Consider the following 22,118-nt stretch of genomic DNA (forward strand, 5'->3'; position numbering starts at 1 on the left):
CTTTCCTCAAAATTCTGAGTTTACATCTTGCATTTGTTTTTTTCCTCTCATTTTAAACACCTAACCTGACCAAATGCACATGCTGAGAAAAAAAGTAAGAATTGTAAGATCCAATTTAAAATATAAACTCGCAATTAAAAAAAAAGGAGAAAAAAAAGACCAATTTGTGAGATATAATCTCGCAGTTGCAGTTCAGAATTGTGAGAAAAAAAATGCAGTTAACATTTTTGTAATTTTATTCAGTGGTGGAAATAAGCTTCCATAAAAAAATAGCTTGGTTGAGTAATAATAGAGCTCGAAGACTAGCTTTGGTCCTCGCTTTGTATTCCGGAAATTGTTTGGGGTGGATGCCTCCATTACATTTTAGAAACGTCCAGCAGAGGCTGTTATAAGTGTGTAAAGTACCGAATGGCTTGTGGTCCAGTTCAGCAGGACGGCATTAGAAACAGCTCACACTGAACTCAGCTTCACCAAACCCCGCACAGAGTCTTCATGGAGCGAGTCCTGGCTGGCAGGGTTGAAGAGCTGCGCCGGGTGAACGTGGTGACCCAGGTGGGTAGCACAGGGCAGGGCTGCGGGCGGAGAGGGCGTCTCCTCCGGACTGATGAAATGTTGATGGTGTAGGTGATGGTGACAGTGGATCTCAGAGTCTCGCAGGGCCATCAGCTCTCCTCCGCAGCTGAGGCCAGGGATAGAAGAGGGCAGCGAGGCCTGAGAGGGGCCCAGAGTGGAGCACGGCCCACCCAGAGAGGTCTTGGCCTGAAGGGGCGCACCTCCGCCCAGAATGATGGGCTGACTGTGGAGCAGCGGGTTGGTGGCAGCCTGCAAAACGAATTTGGTGCTCTGAATGCACTGGTCTTGAGCACACTGGGAGGAAGGATGAAGGACAGAGAGAAAAGGGAAAGCCGAGAGGAAGTCAGACCAAACAAAGAATAAAATGTTACAGAAAAACACGTCACAGGGCTCCAAACTGCTGATGACTGATGACCAGCATATGTTGTGTTTTAGATGCTGGTGTGGTTTTGTTCATGGTGACGTCTTGAGTTATTTAAATAAGCAAAAATATCATACTGTTTGAATGGACATCTATATACAAATGGCAGCTAGATTTGTAAATTTTGTAACAAATTTGTCATTTATTTGTTGTTTTGGAGCCCTGGGTCAGATAAGACCAGTCTCTGGTGGTTATAAGGACAAAACGATTATTATTAGAAGATTAAAAAGTTTAGAGAGTGTAAGGAAAGACAGAGAAAGAAGTTAGAAGTGAATCATATCTGGGTGAATACCACCAAACCTGTGAAGAACGTGTTGAGGACATATTTCACTTCAAAAGAAAAAGAAAAAGCCTATTTTTGGACCATTAAGATGAAGGGAAAAATATATATTGTAATTTATGAACAACACACCTATGCTGAGAAAATGTTTTATTAATATAAAATTACTAATTTATAGAATTATATAAATTCATTAATTCTCATGAAACTATGAAACACACACACACACACACAGGTCCATAACACAGACTTTATTTTTATTCTTGATATTCTTCATGTATGTATTTGTTCATTTTTTTAAGGCGAAATGTGACCTGGGCTCTTTTGTGTTAGATTCACCCATCTAATCTGATTCATAGAAATATTACTTTAAGAACTGTCACAAAGATTTACGCTACAAAAATTCATTTTAAAACCTAATTGAAAGCATACATAATGCATTAATCTCTTAAAAGCATCTGGATCCCTTAAGGGATTGAATAATTGGCATCAGAACCAGCGGCTGATGTGTTTGGCTTTAGCTGATGAAACTGAATCCAGACTCATGAGAGCTGATGGGTTCACACAGTCCACATCGTCTCCCAATCAGTCGATGTATGTCTGACGGATGAGAGAATTACACCACTGATCACGTCTGTGCCAACAACACAGCTCATCTACAGCAATTAGTGCATTTTGTCATCATGTCATGACAATTTGAGTGAAAATGTTTGCGCTGAAAATGTTAGAAATTAGAAAAAGTGTTCGAAAACCATTAGAAATTCTAATTCAAACCATTCAAAATGGGGGGGGCAGTAATTATAATTTTTTTTTAACAATTAATATTTTTATTCAGCAAGGATGCATTAAATTGATCAAAAGCAAAAAATTATATAATGCAAATAAATGCTGATCATTTGAACTTTCTGTGTGCCAAAGAATCCTGGGTTCACAGTTTACACAAAAAATAAATAAACAAAGAAATATAAACATCAAATAATATAAACACTATATAAACAAAATAAAAATAAATAAAATAAATAAATAACCAGCACAACTGTTTTCAACATTAAAAAGAAGAAATAATCTTACGCAATGATTCTTAAGCATTAAATCAGCATAACAGAATCATTTCTGAAGGATAATTTGAAACTGGAATAGGTTTCTGGAGTAATGGCTGCTGAAAATTCAGTTTTAAATTAGATTTGAAAATATATTAAAATAGAAAATTATTTTAAATCACAATATTACAGCTTTAATGTATTTTTGATCAAATAAATGCAGCCTTGGGGTATGGAAGCCTGTTTCCGTCACTAAATAATAAATTAAAGTAATTGTGATTTTTTCATCTCACAAATTCTGACTTTTTTTCCCTCTGAATTGTGTAATATACACGCGCAGTTGCGAGTTATAAAGTCAGAATCGAAAGATATAAAAGTCACAATTCTTAATTTTTTTCTTGTTTTTTTTATCTTTATAACTCGCAATTGTGAGAAAAAAGTCAGAATTGTGAGATAAAAAGTCGCAATTACCTTATATTATTTTTTATTAAGTGGCGGAAATGGGCTTCCATATTGGGAAGAATAAGAGACTTTCAAAAACAAACAAACAAACAAAAATCGGCTTTAAAAAGAAGACTTTAAAATAAGGTTCATTAGTTAACATAAGTTAACTACATTAGTTAACATCAACTAAGAATGAACAATACTTTATTAATTTATTAATCTTAGTTAATGTTAATTTCAACATTTACTAATGCATTATTAAAATCAAAAGTTGTTACTATGCATTGTGAATTAACATGAGCTAACTGTTAATAAGCTAACTAATGGAACCTTACTGCAAAAAATCTTACCAACCCCCAAACATTTGAATGATAGTGTACTTTTTTAATTAGTTGAAAAAGGAATATGTACTGTTTGTCAACAACCGCACTCAGTCTAGGAATTTTGTGCAAAACTTTGAACTCCAGATTTTCACTGTGGTCTCAGATTTCTGGACTCCACTATATATTTCAAATCACTGTTCACAGCTTTGCTGGAACCTCGAAGTGGTTTGAACATAAATGGCATAACAGACTGGACACACATACACACAGAGGTCAGAGGTCGGCGTCTTACCATGTGACTCTGGACTTGATTGGAGGGGCAGGCACCGGTGCCGTTTGTCTGGGCCACAGGCTGCGGGGTGTCTGGTTGGACAAAACCTCTTCTGTCAATCAAGCTGCAAAGAGAAAGGAAGTGGATAATAGATTCTGACTGTGAATCAGGGAACGTGGGTGAGGGAGGAGGAGAGAAGAGGATCTGAGCATGTGTGTGTGTGCACGCGCAAGCAGTCCTCCTCCAACTCAACATGCCCACACAAAGAGCAGATGGCAGCCAGTGATGCTGTGCCCACTTCTGCTTTGTGTTCCAGGCTCCATGAGAAACTCATTAATGGGGTGCAGAACTCTTGTGTGGGTGTGTAAGCAGGTTTTGACGTCAGCCATCCTCCTCATGCACCATCTGAAGCAATTCAGGAACATTCCCCGGTTATCTAAGATAATCCCGGAGTGAGAATGCTAATTGGTTTTTGCCTCGTATATTGAAATGAATGAGTGAGAAACTTGCTGAGGTCACCAATCTTTTCACAAGATCAGCATGGATTCCTTGTCCGATAACGTGCCTGGATAATGATTTTCTGAGAATGCTGATCAATATCTTATTTGAAATGGACTGCAATTACGTTCTCTGACAGAGATATGAATGTAAAGGACAAAGCTTTGTTAAAGGAATTTTTGCGGTAGCTTAAGAATACTTTTCTTGATGCATATAATAACTTACTAGAACTAATAATAGCAGAAGTGATTTGCTTAATTTAAGTAATAAAGTTTAACATATTATATATTTCTGCTAGAGACATGAAAGGCACAGTTCACCAAAAAAAAAAACAACAACAAAAAGAATCTTTCATTATTTACTCACCCTCATGTCGATCCCAATTTTTTGTTTGTTTGTTTTTATGACACCTAAGAGATTTCTCTCCATTGAAAATCATTGTTCCCACTTAAAACATACATTTCTGTCTGATTAGCCAATGATTACTTTCATGCCACAGTCGATTACTAATATTTGGACAATATTAAAATTATAAAAATATTATTACATTTTAAATTCAAATTAATTTATACATCACAACATTTGCTAAAGGTGTGACCATTTATTAACTTAATATATTGAATATAAAATGTGACATATTACCCATCCTAAGCCAAATTACTTTTGCGGTGTTATTTATTTCCAAGATTGTAATTGGGCATCACAGATGTGGAAACATGCTACATAATTAGTTAACCGAAATATAACACTCTTTAAAAAAAAAGTGTCTTTTTTTAAGGTAGTAAGCAATATACAGTATATAGTGTGCAGTATGCTGTATTCCAGACATTGAACATAAAGACAAAACTAGCAGGAGTTTCTGCATTCACCTGGGTGGTAGCGGTCCACACAGTGCAGCGCAGCAGTTGGTGATGAAGTTTCCGTAGCTGTAAGGGTTGTAGTTGCCTTTGCCTCGTTTGGATGACCATGAACCTTTGATCTGAAACAGTGATGTGACCGTTAAGAACTACAGTAGCTGAGAGGGACAAGCTGCCAACATCAGATGCTCAGAGACGACAGGCTGCCTTAAGAAACCCAGCGATGAACCAGGGTGAAGATGGAGAAGAGTTTTAGCTTGATCATATTTTGCTTCCTGCTTGCGTTATGATGAGAGATACCTCCAAACACATTGATCTTTTGAAGTGCTCATTAATTGTGTTCCTGTAACGCTTGCCAGACTTTCTAAGTGTCTCTTTTGATCTTGGTTCACAAATGTTAAAATGTAGGAAAAGGGTCCAAATTGAACCTGCAGTCGGATGATGGTCTTTCTTTTCTTAATGGGCGTGAACATATATTTTTGTTCCTTCGAAAATGGAATTACAAATCTGTTTATTTCTTGCATATTTATGATAAACAGCAAAAATTATTTTAGATGCTGAACTGATATCCCATCTCCGTCATTCTAAAAACATCTTTCTAAAAACTGTTTCACAGACATTTAAAAGTTTACGGGGTCGGTAAGATGATCGATTTATTTATTGTGATGTATTTTTCTTTTCTCACACAAACTACTTTATTGGTCAAAAGTGGCTAAATTGTATTTCAAATAAATGCCGTTCTTGTGAATTAATAATACTTAAAAACAAATTATCCTGACAATTTCCAATAGAACGACCATTTTAAACTGAGAACCATAAGAAATGCTTCACATTCTGAAGCATCATAGTAATGGCTGCTCATAATTTAAATTTGCCATCAAAGGAATATTTTATATATATATATATATATATTGCACCCCCAAACTTTTGAACGATAGTGTGTAAGATGTAGTTCAGGAGAAAAAATAATTAACACTTTAGTTTAGGGACCAATTGTCACTGTTACTAGCATATTTGCTGTTTACTAGTAATTACAAAGCACATATTAATGCCTTATTCTAGATCACTTAATCCTACCCCATATACCTAAACTTAACAACTACCTTACTAACTATTAATGAGCAACAAATTAGAAGTTTATTGAAGCCAAATGCATAGTTAATAATGAGAATTGGTCCTTTAAATAAAGTTAGATCTAAAACCATCCATTCTACACAACTGCACACCTAAATAGAGAAACATGTTCTTCTCATGTTCTCTGAAAGCATGTGATGTGAACTGCTTGCATCACTTACACTGCGTCTAAGGTTATCTGACTTGCAGATTGAAGGGTGTTAATCATGATGTCCTAATGATTAATGTAACATACAGTCCTGGGTGTGTTATTATAAAACACTGACTATTATCACAGCAGCATCCTGATTAGTTCATGAATATTGAGATAAAGCATTAAAAGTGAAAGAGGGGTACTCACATCTTCATTGGTGGTCTGATTGGAGCTGATCAGGTAGGTATGGAAGCCTGACAGTCCCACAATGGACCAGATGGAGAAAAAGCACACCACCACTTCCAGAACAGTACAACCGTCAAGGCAAATAGAAATCTATACATGTATTACTTCATCCACTTATTATAAAAGCTGACTGGATCAAGCACACTAGAAATACTGGGTCTGTACAGCGTCATTCCACCGCTGCAATACAGACACCTGAATCGCATCTTTAAAATGCTGAAAGTATACTTGACTACACCGCACTTCTGGATATGTGCCCGGCGGAGCTCTTTTCTTTGTCATTTGATGAATCACTGCTGCCATGTTCAATAGAAAATGCACACAAAACATTTTATAGACAAAATTCCATTAAGTACCTGTTTTCTACAAGCAAAAATAAACCGTACTGATTTTTTTCAATAAGGTGCATCTATGAAGAGCTTAATTTACACCGCCGTTCAAAAGTTTGCGGTCAATACGATTAACGTTTTTGAAAGAAGTCTCTTATGCTCACAGTACGGTAAATAATAATACAGTAAAAAACTGTACATTTATATATTTTAAAGAAGTATCTTATGCTCAACAATGCTGGATTTATTTGATCAGTTATATTGTGAATTACTACAAATTAAAACATTGTTTAAATGTTATTTCTATGATGGCAAAACTGAATTTTCAGCATCATTACTCCAGTCTTCAAAAATCATTTCAATGGTCATTTGGTGCTTAAGAAACATTTCTTTAATGAAGGAGCAGTGAATAAATTAAACTGTCATTTATTAAATCCAGCACACAGGGTAAATCCACACTTAGAAGGGAAGTAAGACACACGTACACAGCTGGTAGACCCGACAAAGGAGGAACGCACAGACTGGAACTAAATACATGTATTAACAAGGCAATTGGGAGGAAGACAGGTGAACAGAATGACAAAGAAGACAGGAAAAGGAACAACCAAATAAGGGCACATGAGGGAGGGATCACAGGGAGCACATGGGGAGCAAAATACAACAAAGACGGTCCAATCCTGACAGTGTCGCTTAATTTTTGTGGCAACTGTGATCAGATGGTTGTTGTTGTTTTTTTTTCAGGATTTTTGATGAATAGAAAGTTCAAAAGGACCTGCATTAATTTAAAACATAAATATTTTGTAGCATATAATATATATATTACTGTGACTTTTGATCAATTTCATTTTAGTTTTAACAACAAGAAAAACAACTTATTGACCACAAACTTTTGAACTGTATTGCTTTATATGACACAACGCACTTGTTTTTAAAAATAAATAAATATTGAATTGAATTGATTAGCAAAAGATATATTCTTCAAGAATAAAATGTAATGTTTATGCTTAAAACAAGAAAGAAAAAAAAAACATTATATAAATATATTTATATCTGAATTATATTGAATATGTTAATGTTATGTAATACTGCCTCACAACTAAAGTAGGCTTGTTTAAAGGGTATTAAGATATATTCTAAATTACTAAAAACAATTAGCAGTTTGTACCCTGCAAAGCTGGTTTTTGCTGGCACTAGCATGCATTGACTTGCTTGCTTATGTGATTAAGTCTATCATGAAGCAATAAATGATGCATGACAAGCTAATAATTGACCGTGAGAAGGATGCAGGTCTCACTAATGAACAAGACAACGAGACGTCCCTTTGCTAATACAAATCACTCTTCGGCATATCAGTGCAGTCAGACAGAAGATCTTTTCTCACTTATTTCATTCTCAAGCCAAACTCAGAAATGCAAAGGATTGACACAGACTGTATTTAACAACATATTTCTTTCAATTGAAAAGAGAGGGGTACAGACGCATAGCAATGAAGATGTACAGAAAGTAAGTGTGGGCTGCTTCTCTGCATTTGTTTTCCCGAGGTGTGAAAACCAGAAATAGACTCCTATTGCACCGCCTCTTCCCACACACACTTTAGTGAAAGGATATCTAGCAGGGCTGTCTTTGAGAGCACTAAGAAAGCCAGTCCTGTTGGATCCTGCAGGAAAAGAACTGGTTATGTAACAAAGGAAAGCGGACACAGGGACATTAAACACAGGCAGCATATTGAGCAAAGAATCACTGGAATAAGAAATTAACCAGCTACTGTCTTACAGATCCTAGAGTTCCTAGAAAATCCTAGAGTTTTAGGGAATACCAAGATGCCACATTAGCAGCTATCATTAATTAAGAAAACGTATGAGCATACCTTGTCTCCTTTTTTAAAAAAAAAAGTGTATTATTATGGAAATAATATACTGTATAAAATAATATTCTTGAGTGAACTGAATTGCATGTTATTTAAAATTAAGTTCTATAATTAAAATATACTTTTCATATCATATATGCAAATAGATGAAGTACTTTTTTTTTTTTTTACTCAAATTGGACTTTACATCTTTATTTGTAATTTCTCATTTGCCCATGTCTTACACTTAAAGGGTTAGTTCACCCAAAAATGAAAATTGTGTCATTAACGACTTTATCCAGCATTGTCTTCTCTTCCGGGTCTGTTGTGAGTGCGTTCACGGCGTGCTGACGTGTTTTCTGGTGCAGCCAATAACAAAGAAAACACGTCACTGAACGCGCTCACAACAGACCCGGAAGAGAAGACAATGCTGAATAAAGTCGTAGTTTTTGCTATTTTTGGACCAAAATGTATTTTCGCTGCTTTAACAAATTCTAACTGACCCTCTGATGTCACATGAACTACTTTGATGATGTTTTTCTTACCTTTCTGGACATGGACAGTAGACCGTACACACAGCTGAAATGGAGGGACTGAGAGCTCTCGGACTAAATCTAAAATATCTTAAACTGTGTTCCGAAGATAAACGGAGGTCTCACGGGTTTGAAACAACATGAGGGTGAGTCATTAATGACAGAATTTGTATTTTTGGGTGAACTATCCCTTTAAAGTATACCGTTAAATGTACTTACAAGCATTTATGGCAAATTAAATAAACTTGTATGTTTAAATGTGTTTGTAATTACACATTTGTGATGATACAGTTGCAGTTTAGTGTATTTAAAATGTTATGGTTTATTTAAAATCTTAAATTAATATTTAATATTAAATTATATTAATATTAAATACTAAAATTATAGTTTTAAATGTGCTTTAGTATGTTAGTCAACAATCAAAATAAGTTAAATATAATTAAAAAAATGTCACTGTCATGAAAATGTACTTCAGGTACACTTAAGTGTAATTTTATTTTATTAATAATATAATTATCCACAAGTAGTTTTTTATATATATATATATATATATATATATATATATATATATACACTTTTTGATTTGATGTACTCTACAATAAATGCAACTAGACACAAAATTATTATTATTTTTTTTTTTTTTTACAAGGGATGTTATTTGCTTGTGATGGTGTAGGTTTAATTCTTGAATGTGTTATTTTGCTTTAAAATGTGCAAATAACAACCCTTAACATAAACTGTCACACAAAACGCACATTAAATCTGTACATCATATCAGGATGCTTACAATGCATTCGCCGAGCATTCGCATTGCCCTTGTGAGTAATTCTGCTTCTATCAACTGAAGATGCACTACTAATGCATTTCAAATATGAAAAAACAAATGAACACGCAGAGAATTTAATAGTACGGAAATAAAAGGCCACTTAAGTGTACGAGTACACTTTAATTACTGTTTCTTAACACACCTAAATACACTTTGTAATGATGTCTTAAATTCTTTAAATATAAAATCCTATTATTTATATAAATATACTTAATTTGATGTGTTGACTAACATACTAAGCGCGTGTAAAGCACTTGATTATAAATTTAACTGTTATTCAGATTATATAGTCAATGTACTAAACAGTAACTATTATTATTATAAGAAATATGTAATTACAAATCTATTTTAATACATGACATACACATCTGAACAGAAATTACATTAAAGTTTATTTTAGTTTACATGGTTGTTAGTACATTCGGCAGTGCACTTGAACCATACTTCAAAAACAATATAATTATGAAATTACATATGATAAAAGATGATTTACTTAATGTACTCTGGATAATACACATTATACATGACAATACTATGTTTGTTTTTTTCACTGAACTAAGTTGGAGTACCACGCTATATGGACATGAATTAATTAATATTTATAAGCACATGGCAATTTTTCAGTATGCACCGTGATATTACAATGTGACACCATCACTGTCCCATGATGCACCAATCCCTAAGCGACTGTCCTGACACTCTCAATACATTCACCTTCTGGACTGCTTCAAAAGTCAGCCACTGCGTTTAATGCTAATGGATTCCAGAGGGCATCTGAGGAGAGATTTGTGGGTAAATAAAGCCGCACTGAGTGTGCGCTGCCCAATAAACATCTTACAGGAGCCATTTGTCACTACAGCGACCCCAGAGTGCCCCTGGCCTCAGGGCCTGATTGATCAGTTCAGTGCAGTACAGCGCTGAGCTCAGGCTTACAGCCTCTCTATCCCTTTGCCCAGGGAGGAAACTGCTTTGTCAGCGGCCTCATGGTTTCCTCCTGCCAGTCAACAGCCCAGAGGAGGAGCTGATCGATGAGGGATCTAACCCATACATTACAGTGATGGAGGCATTTCGGAGCAAATACTCACCAGAAAGTTTCATAAGAGAAACGATTTGAGGTAAGAAACAGTGTTGGGGAAAGTTACTTGCGTTACTTAGTTATATTTATATAGTTTATACATATATATAAACATTTCTATTTTGGGCAAAAGTAAAAGCCCTTCACACCAAAAGTGAAATGAACAAGCCTCGGGCTGATGGAAATGTAAATTCATGTCTGTACAGTAGAGACAGGCAGCTCATATTTTAGATTGCATGAAGAATAGAACATGTACACTCTTCAGCAATAAGTTATGTTTATCTAAAATAATTTTTGTTGGTTAGTATGGTTCAACTGGCTCCTCAAAGGTCAACAGTAAAGACATTGGTTAATAAAACAGGATTAAAGACTTAAAGTGTTATTTAACATTCAATTATTGCAGCTTTGCGTCATATTTTGAGTTGCATTTTACAGTTTTTATTCATTTTTAGGAATACTATATCTTAACAACTACCTTACTAACTATTAATAAGCAGCAAATTAGGAATTTGAGTGAAAAGTCAAAAATTAATAGTGAGAAGGTGTTCCCTATTCTAAAGTGTTACCAAATCTTCTACATGCGACTATAATGCATGAAGATATTAAGATATTATGAACACTAAAATAATGATTTAGCTGCTTTGAAACAAAGTGTATGAAAAGACCTATACAAATAAATTTGACTTGACTTCAGGAATTGCATCGGAAAGGAACTGTACAACTCTATTTCCATTCCAATCCTGAAAATCCCAAACTAGCAATCCCTGGTTTAGGAAAAAGCGGTTTTGAGTTGTTTTGCCGAACACCATTAAATAAGACAAGGTGCGATAAGATCTGTCATGTGTTTTGGGACTGAAGGGAGAAGTTATGTAAGAAAGTAGGCGGTCAGCGCTCTTACTCAGTATTACGTGCGTGATGACGAAGGCGAAGATGAAGATGGTGAGGAGGGAGAGTGAGAGGATGAACAGGTAGAAGAAGCGATAGTTCCTCCTCCCCACGCAGTTGCCCACCCACGGACAGTGATGATCAAATCTCTCTGAGGACACACGCACAGCCAGGAAAATCATGTGTTAGCTCTTCTTTGCATGATGCTGGCTATTATATAAAGATATTTGCAGACAGATACAGTATACACAGATGCTTACCCACGCAGTTGTCACAAAGGCTGCAGTGTGAGGCCCGCGGCGGTCTGAAGATCTTGCAGGTGAAACAGTATTTTAGCTTGACTGTTTGACCATTAATGACCACCTCTCTGGTTCGGGGTGGTGGTCTGTAGCCTGGGCCGCTCGGGCCGTTGGCTGTATCTGTGAAACCAGAACAGACCGATTGCAGAAAATAAAAAGAGGAAATCTCTTCCACTTGGATGTCAGTACGATGTTGTTTACTAAAAAAATACTTCAGTTTGTAAAAACAAAAATGACATTTATAATAAAGCAATTATAATGGAAGAATATTGGGCTTCCATTAAATAAAATGTATGCATGTAGCAGAAGCTTTTATCCAAAGCGACTTACATTGCATTCAGGCTAACAATTTTCTCCTAACATGTGTTCCCTGGGATTCGAACCCTCAACCTTGCGCTTGCTAACTCAATGCTCTACCACTTGAGCTACAGGAACACTGATAATCACCATTAATATTGAGAGAGGAGTTAATGTAATAGGGTAAATGTAAATATGTGTACTGCTTACGAGAGCCTGTGTACATCATGTTCTGTGGCTGTACTTTCAAAGCACCAAGTATTTTAAAGTTTATCCATTGGTCATTTTGTCTTGACCTATAGACATTCATTATAGACGCATAACTGTATATTACTGTTTTTATTAAATGAAGGACAGATCACATTTATTATCTGTGGCAATCAGCAGTATGTCACTGATACTGAACCGGGAAAAATTATAAAAACAAATAATATTATGAATTATTTTTTTTTTTTTACATATTACACAAATCAGCCTCCATAATTGGTAATCAATTAATTAACGTGAAACTTTTTCAAGCGGTGCTGTTGTTGGCTGGCACAGTAACAGAAATAAGCTGTAAAGTTCTTGTTTTTTTTTTGCACCAGCAAATCTGTAAATGAAACTATGGTGCCATGTGCTTTTTAAAACCATTTCCCAATTTGACTAGAAACACCAGTTGAGCATCACTCCAGCTGGAGAGACTTCTTCGATCAGGCAGAAAGACTAATATTATGGTGCTTTTATCATCATTCTGGAGCTTGTCAGACATTCTTCAAAACTTCCCTTTTGTGTTCCGCAGAAAAAAGTCACATGGGTTTTAAACTATTGCTTTAATGAGCTCACATCTTATGTGACCCTCACCATGCTATGCATTTTCTGAGCAGCACACAGCACCGCCGGGCCTCACAGCAGTGTTTACTTGTTACTGTATTATTCATATGAACAGAAGGGACACATAACTCCAAATCCCAAACTGACAAACCTGAGCTAAAGTGCACTTCCATGGCTCATTTCAATTTCTCACCACTGGAGTCCACTAAATTCTGTTTTAATGACAGACCAGCAACTCATTACAGCAGTGACCCTATTCAATTATAACCAGCAAATCCATATGCAAGCGAATTAAATCAACCTGCGCTCTGTGGAAAATGTCCACTAATTTGTTGTGTTATGGCATAAAATGGCTTGGCGTGCAGTGATTTCATCGTTAAATTCTCTATGAAGTAAGAAATTGCTGTTAAATCTTCCAGTGCGGTCATACTGTCCCTTTAATAATACCCGAACCATCCTATGAACATCCAATATCTCGTGACTGATTAAACTATCAGACTGAATAACATGAACAAATACTCTGAGAGACCGTGAATCTTTGCTAGGGATGAATATTTCAGCAGATTTTATATTACTCTGGTCTGACAGCAAACCTGAGAGAGATCGTGCATTATTCATATCAAATGAGAAGAGAGACCAAATGTTCTCCGTCTCCTTTTACTCGGAGAGTTCTCTGTGGTGACCTGCACAGACCTGCAGCTGGAGCCGGAAAACTCAGCTCAATGTGAAAAGAACAGAACGTGGAAAGACAGACAGGAAGTGCGATCATCTTGGCATTTCCTCCCACCTATCTGCCTCTCGATGTCGGCCGCTTCCTCTGGTGTGGCTCTGGGCAGGACGCCCGGGTCGCTGAAGCTCGCCCGGAGCAGCATTCCCATCACAAAGATGAACAGCACTCCTCCGATGGCCGGAATGGCAGGGGTCAGGTTTGATGCCAGGAACGGGCAGCTGGAAAAGAGGGAGTGGAAAAACTGGCTGTGAAGGTCATGTGGTGCTGCTAGTAAAAACCACCAGCAGGAAATACATGAGATATGAGGGAACCACGACAAACATGATGCCCATGACCATGCAAAACCATGTTTATTAATGCTCCCGTCTTTGGGCTTTAGTAAAAAGCATTTACAGTCAATCTGGTATGCAATAAGATTATAACTGTGTTATTACAATGTAATAAATACGTAAAGTTGTGATACACTTATGCAGTTTATTAAAACAGCTGAGACTCATATTTGCTAAAATGTAATCTTGTCTTACAGAATATTTTCTGAAAATTCACAAAGAAAATTGAAGCATAAATTATGAATTTATAAGGCTGTTAGTGCAAACACCGTTATAAGCCGATACTGATCATCTAAAAATGGTCAAATATGGGCTGATTCATTATATTGGGCCATATATATATATATATATATATATATATATATATCAGTTTAGCACTAATTAAAACCTTATTCTATTAAGCAAATGCATGCTTCAGCTAGAAATGTTTCCTCTGTACAATTATTTTAATAGTTGTGTGAGATGTTGTGGACAAGAACATCTGCTGGCTAAGTAATTGCAAAAATAAGTAGCGAGTAACAGGGTCAGAAATTGGGTGAGGCAAAATGAATAATGAATAAAAATACCCCCCTTATTCAAGATAATGTCATTCATTAACCATGTGTAAAAAGGTTATGGTTAGTTACTTGTAATGCATAATTTACTGTTACTTCTATAGTAAGTACATGTAACGTGTAACAACAACCCATCTGTTATATAATAAACAACAGACAATACATTAGGGCTGCACAATTAATCAAATTTCTAATCGTGATTACAATTACGGATGCCACAATTACATAATCATTCAAAGGCGCAATTACAAACAACAAAAAAAAAACATTAAAATAATAATAAAAAAGCTCCATTTACATTATTCTGAATACTTAAGATGTGTGTGCATGTGTGTGTGTTTTATTTCTACAAGTTACATAGTTATATAGCTGTTCAAAACATTATTCCATGTAACAATTGTAATAATGGTAATTAATAATTGAAATTACAATTTCAAGGGAATAATCAACAATTGTGATTTTTGTCAATCATGCAGCTCATTGACATTTATGCATTTAGCAGACACTTTTATCCAAAGTCTCAAGTCAGCTTGGTATCAAACAGAGGAGTGATCAAATAAGAGAGCGTGTGAATCAACAATGAATGAGCTATATATGATAATAAACTAAATCTAATGGTCTGTGGTACAAATGTGAGCAAATGGTCTGTGGTACAAGGCCCAAAATCTGCCTGCCATAATATCTAATGGCATTCAGACTCCAAGACATAAACATTTAAAAATGGGCTGCACTGCAATCTGATGGCTGCTAAATTGGCGAAGCACTGAACTGAATTAGCCAGAATGGTCAGATGCTATCGTCTACAACATGTTAAAATAGCAATCCCCTGAGGGACCTTATAAGAATGCTATATTGTGCTTACCACTGCTTCTAAGGTCACTGTCAGCATAACAGCTCATAAGACTCCTTGTGAAGTGGTCTCCAAGGAACAGTTTTGAGGTTGTTATGGCGGACTGAGAGGTTACAGGGTCACTACACAAGGACAAATGTCTAAAGACTACAGAAACAGAGCTGCTGAATGTGGAGCTGTCAAGAAACTCAAAACTGATTTATCTAGTCAGTATAGAAAAGAATCATGTTATAGGTTGAACTGAGTAAATACAGTTGGATAAAACTAAATCTGTGTCCATCTCCAGGCTGCAAAATGTGATTATTTGAAAGAGGGTGATTCTTTTCTACACCCATTGTTGGTCATTCTATTGTTTGCCCTCTCTCTCTCTCTCTATGTTTGTATTTTCATTTGCCTGTTTATAAAAATGTCTCTTTAAAGGAATATTCATGTTCAATATGGACAAAGGACAGTATTTGTGACATTGATTACAACTTCAATTACTATTTACAATGGAACAAACCATTTCACCGCATGGGATAAAGAAAAAAAAAAGACATTATTTCAGAAGTTAAACCATAAGACTGAAATATTATGCAGATATTGTTCAAAAGTTTGGAGGTTTTTTTATGTTTCTGAATAGAAGTATTTTATGCTTATTTATTTGCTAAAAATATAGTCAAAAGAGTAATACTGTGACATATTATTGTAATATAAAATAACCATTTTATATTTGAAAATGTTATGTATTCCTGTGATCAGAGCTACATTTCCAGCATCATTACTACAGTCCTTAATTTCACAGGATCCTTCAGAAATCATTCTGATACTGATTTGAGGTCCAAGATTATTATCAATTGTATTAAGGTTAAAAGCTGCTTCATATTTTGTGGAACCCATGACACTTTTTTTAAGGATTCTTGGATGAATAGAAAGCTAAAAGAACAGCATTTATTTGAATGATAAAATGTTCTAACATTATAAATGTCTTATAAACTGTCACTTTTGATTAATTGAATGCATCCTTGCTGAATAGAAGTATTAATATCCTTTCAAAAAAATATTTTTAACTGTAGTGCATGCTTGGTTTTATAGTAGGCTACTAGATAAAATTGCTTTCTAGTTATATATAACATTTTCAAATTAATGACCATGCTAAGCTGGTCAACATGATAATTTTATGATGCATTTTATCATGCAAGGATGCCAGAAAGAGACATGATGCAAGTATCTGCAAACTCCACATTCTGCTTTTATTCCTGCCTATGATCCACAAGCTGAATGCATTCAGAAGGGTGTTTTGCATTCAATCTAACCATTACTGTTTGCGTCAAATGATGTATGAGAAAACATTTTGTGCTGAACTACGCAACAAACCAACTGCCTTTCACCAGCACAGCTAATGTGTTTCTGTCTGTGGTTTCAGCCATTTGTGTTTAATGGATCACAAGACCTCTGTAATGACTTTATAATCACTTCCAACAGCGTGACAAGACTAACTCTATAGCCAAGAACATACAACTGTGGGCCGGGTCCTCGTGCTGTTTCCAGGAGACACAGGCTGTTCCAAAAGCACACAAAGATCGGGAAAGGGAAACCGTCGCCATGGAAACAGTCTATGTTTTGGAAGTTGTGGTGTGGAATGTAAGGGGGTCGGTGATGGGGGATGGGACGCTGGGAAACATCCTCGGGATCACACGGAGAGTTTCTTTAACAACCACCAGCGGCTTACAGCCAAACATGCTTCAAGTAATCCAGAGCATTTCAGCGGTGTACCACCTGATATGTGTTTTTAACTGTGACCCCCAAAAAAAGCTCTCTTGTCTGGAGATCTTCGGAAATGTCAGGAATCCAAATGATATACGTCAGCAGCTTCAGACACTGGGTTATTTAAACTTCACCTGACCTACAAACACAAGGGGTTCCTTACAGCTGCAGTGAGTTACGTGGACTGAAGTAATTCAATTTCAGCAGATTTAGCACTTGTAAATGTCCTTCAGTGTTAGTGAGAGGGTCTAAATCACTGCGTTGGCACTTCAGCATCAAAGACCACATTCAGCTGCTGCTTAAATAAAGGTATAAATACAGCACAGAACGTGACAAGACATGATCAAGAGTAATGGGGAACATACAAGACGAGGGACCAACACAGACCTGTCAAAGCTAGTCTCCGAGATCAAATTTGCATGTACTTTTATGAATGTAAAAGAGACTTGGCTTAACGAAAATGTTTCTACTGCATTAATTCAGGTGCCTGGTTTTAATGTTTTTAGAAAGGATCGAGAAGGTTCCAAGGGTGGTGGAGTAATGATATATATAAAGGATAGTATTCAGTGTAACGATATCAAGTGGGTGAATTGTGAGGAATTGGAATGTATTGGTTTGAACATTGTCTTATCTCCACAAATGTCGTTTACTCTCATTGTAATCTATCGTTCCCCCCTCTTCTAATTGCAGTTTCTATGAAAATTTTGATACTTTACTGAAAGAATGTAATTTCAACAAGGAGGTAATAATTATGGGTGATTTTAACATTAATTGGGAAGATAAATCTACCAGGAAAAATCTTAAGCAGATTACTGACAGTTCTGATCTTAAACAATTAATTAGTGGACCTACACGAATAACTAATTCTTCTAAAAGTCAAATGATCTGATATTTACTAATAGACCTGAGCGAATTCTGAAATCTTTTAATATGTTAACTGGTCTGTCTGACCATAATATGATTCTGGTAACTAGGAAATTAACTAAGAAGAGGTTTAGCCCATTTGTTAAAAAATGTGAATTCTTTGGGATACCAAAGTATAAACAAGAAAATTTTAAAGGTGCTATTCAGCAGATAGAATGGGGTAATCTATTATTGGGTATTGATTGTGAGGAAGATAGTGAGATTTTTACAAAAAGATTAGGAAATATTATTACTGATTATACCTGTAAATTTAATCATAGAAAGAAAAAGAATATGGTCCCGTGGATAAATGTAGATATTCTGAATGTGATGAAAGACAGGGATCATGCTTTGAAAACCTCACTTAAAACTAAATTGAGTAGTGATAGATATCGATTTACTATGTTGAGGAACTCTGTGGTAAAGAAATTTAAAAAAGCTAAAGCCGATTTCTTTCTCACTATGATAGAAAAAGCAAGAGGCAATCCTAGAATTATTTGGAATCAGTTAAAAAAAAATAACAGGCCAACAAAATAAAGATAAGAAAATTTTAGAACTTAAAGTACAAGGAAAATTAGTAAATAATACAGCTGAAATGGTAGAGATTTTTAATTATCATTTTGTTGATTCCGTGGAAACTATTACTCGTTGTTTTCCGCCTGCGTATACTAATGTCTGTCCAGTTACAACAGTGGAGCCTGTTTTTACAATAAGGTCTGTTAGTGACTCTGATGTTATGAGAACAATTAGATCTCTTAAGTCATCTAGAGCAAAAGATAAATATGGTATGGATGCTATTATGCTCAAAGAATCTAGTTGGACTCTAATTAAACCTATCAGTAAAGTTATTAATCTTTCAATTTCACAGGGAAAATTCCCAAGTGTTTGGAAGTCAGCAATTGTTGTTCCAATATTCAAAAGTGGAGACCCCCTTTCTATTGATAATTATAGGCCAATTAGTATATTACCCACCGTTTCTAAAATTATGGAGAAACTAGTTGCAGAACAGATTAGCAGTTATTTGAGTAGTAGTTCATTTTCAATGCAGTTCGGTTTTAGAGCAAAATATTCCACGGAAACCGCAAATTGTTTTTTTATTGAAAATATTAAAACTCTATTAGACAAAGGTGGTGTAGTTGGAGCAGTGTTCCTTGATTTAAAGAAAGCCTTTGACACCGTTAATCATAGAATCCTTATGTCTAAGTTAGCTTGTTTTAATTTCTCATCACATACACTTAATTGGATAGAGTCATATCTATCAGATAGATCTCAATGTGTTAGACTACACAATCACCTATCTAATGATTTAGGTATATCAACTGGTGTTCCGCAAGGATCTATCTTGGGTCCAATGCTTTTTGCTATGTATATAAATGATTTTCATCTTTCATGTCCTGGCACTAATATACAAATGTATGCAGACGATACAGTGATTTATATACATGGTAATAGTCTGACACAAGTTGCAAATGAACTTACGAATTCTATGGTTAATGTGTCGGCATGGCTAAAAGAGAATTGCTTGCAACTAAATGTGTCCAAAACAGTGTGTATGTTTTTCTCTAAGTCTAACAGTATTATTAAAGAGCCGGATGTTTATGTGTCAGGGGTGAGGCTGCAGGTAGTGCCACAATATAAATATCTGGGAATACTGATTGATTCTAAACTTACATTTAAAGCTCACGTAAAAAAGGTTTGCAAGCAGGTTAAGTTTAATCTCTATAATTTTAAAATTACTAGAGATAACATGTCATTAGAAGCAGCTAAGATGTTTATGTACTCTATGGTTCTCTCTCACATGACTTTCTGTTTAACCACTTGGTCTCAGGCGAGTTCAGTGACTTTAAAACCATTGGAGTCCTTATACAAACGTAAACTCAAGGTCCTTGATAAGAAATCGGTATATTCTCATCATTGTCCAATACTGGAAAAATATAATTTATTGAGTTGGGAAAACACGATTAAGTATGCAAATGTATGCTTGATGTATAAAATTATTTATGGTTTATCTTCTCCCCCTCTTGGTCAGCTAGTTCGTATTAGAACAACTGATTATCGCTCTACAAGAGGTGCATTAAGACAAGACTGTATCATACCACTTAGACGAAGTAAATTTAGTCAATCTGCTTTTTCTGTTAAAGCTGCAAAAGAATGGAACACTATTCCAACAACTATAAGAGATCTAGACACTTATGCTTTATTTAGGGCTCAATTGAAGAATTGGTTAATCAGTACTCAGATCTGTCATCACTAGAATCTTATATCTGCGTATTAGATATAATATTGCTTAAAATATTATTACATCCTCTTATTGTTTGTATTTTGTTGCATTGTTTTTAATTGATCTTAAATTGTTTAAATAGATTTTTTATTGTATTGTGTAATTATTAAAATTTCTATTATGTATTCTTAATCATATTTTGTTTAGGTTGACTTGTAACATCTTGTCCAGGGACTACGGATGAAAAATAGCCCTTGGCTAATTCTGGTACATTTACAGGAATGTTTTTATTAATGTACAATGTCCCTGTCAAACTAAATAAATAAATAAATAAATAAATAAAATTGTAGGACTACACATTTTTGGACCTTTTCATTAGTAATCAGAACAATCACTTCAAACTCAACTGTAGTTCACGGTGATGCTATCAATTTGTAATATTGGTATTGAATGATTCCTGTATTCACATATCATGGCATTAACCAATTACTCTGAGGTCCTTTAAAGAATGGGTATTTTCTTATGGAACACTCTTAAGTTTTTTTTTTTATTATTATTAGTCTGAAGAACTCTTTGTCCAATGGAATCCATGCTTCAAGGCCAATGTTTAAGGTTCCTTACGGAACCACTGACGCCAATGAACTGTTTCTTTTTTCGAGTGTACATAAAAAACAAACCTAACCAACGTTCTGGTATGTCTGGGGTACAGAGGAGATATTTAGTTCTCCAATAGGTCAATGTAGGCTACTTACTCAAAGGCAAAGAAGAGGCCACTGGTCACCAAAATGAGAACCACTGTGAGATAGAAAACCCCGGTCTGCTTTGCCATCATGATCCGTCCGTTGCAGTAAAACTTATTTCGTCCAGGAAAAACCTGCCATTTCCTTTTGATCTTCTTCTTTTTGGTGTGTGGCGTGTCCATGGGTGAGGAGTTGTGTGTGCAGATCTGATTGTACTGGCACTCTCGGATGGGCTCCTCGACCCCGAGATGCATGTTGCCTGTCATCTACCAGCCAGCAAGAAAACAACTTTAAAGCAACCCAAGGGAATCAGAATTCAAATGTCCTCAAGGAACAAACGAGACGTTGCTGGATCTTGGAGAAACATCTCTGATCTGATGGAGGAAGCATTACACAACCCAGTCAAAGAAAAGCGTGGAACTGTAGCCAAGGAGTCATTTTCTTATCTCCATGTTTTATTGAAATCTTCAAATTACATTAAAAATGCTAATAGTTGCATACGAAACGAGGGGAAAGGAATGAGATCCGCTGTTTGGCTTACATGTTTGTTTGGATAACTCCTTGATTGCGGATGTATCCTCTACAAACCAGGACGCGCTCCAGGACGCAGACGCATGTGGACATCATGCCCACAATCTCGCTTTGTCTGCTGGGCGTCTGAAAGCATGGAACTCCGTTAACGCGGTTCAGAAGCGCTGTGTTGAAACCAAACCCACTCCAAACATGTGGATTATAACGTTAAAAACGTCCTTCCGACGTCCCCTTAAACCCGTTCACTAGAGGGTCTTTACAGCACGATCGGCGGCTTTAAATGTAGCTCTGACGCCGCACGCAGAGTATTACAAGAGCGAACAGAGAGAGAGGAGGTGTCTGATCATCTATATCGATGAAGATGATGATGATGAAGGAGAGGATCGCTGTG

The 22,118-nt window shown here is 35.8% G+C and overlaps 1 protein-coding gene across 5 annotated transcripts; it reads right to left on the reverse strand.

The window, feature by feature from the left end:
* Positions 1–218: 218 nt before the first annotated feature.
* On the reverse strand, positions 219–21,784 carry LOC132092732 (palmitoyltransferase ZDHHC14). 5 transcript variants are annotated; one of them, XM_059499093.1, is made up of 9 exons: positions 21,209–21,784; positions 13,911–14,071; positions 11,975–12,133; positions 11,728–11,865; positions 8,158–8,206; positions 6,182–6,284; positions 4,720–4,829; positions 3,374–3,476; positions 219–822 (listed from the first exon to the last, which is right to left on the reverse strand). In XM_059499093.1, exons 1-9 carry the CDS (start codon positions 21,460–21,462, stop codon positions 451–453), a joined length of 1,449 nt encoding a protein of 482 aa, XP_059355076.1. In that variant the 5' UTR covers positions 21,463–21,784; the 3' UTR covers positions 219–450. The 5 variants fall into 5 exon arrangements, with proteins under 5 accessions (XP_059355076.1, XP_059355075.1, XP_059355078.1 ...); XM_059499092.1 differs by having other exon boundaries at positions 219–867; XM_059499095.1 differs by lacking the exon at positions 219–822 and adding an exon at positions 1,476–1,874.
* Positions 21,785–22,118: the final 334 nt, after the last annotated feature.

The sequence above is a fragment of the Carassius carassius genome, chromosome 18, assembly GCF_963082965.1.
Source record: "Carassius carassius chromosome 18, fCarCar2.1, whole genome shotgun sequence".
Classification (NCBI taxonomy): domain Eukaryota; kingdom Metazoa; phylum Chordata; class Actinopteri; order Cypriniformes; family Cyprinidae; genus Carassius; species Carassius carassius.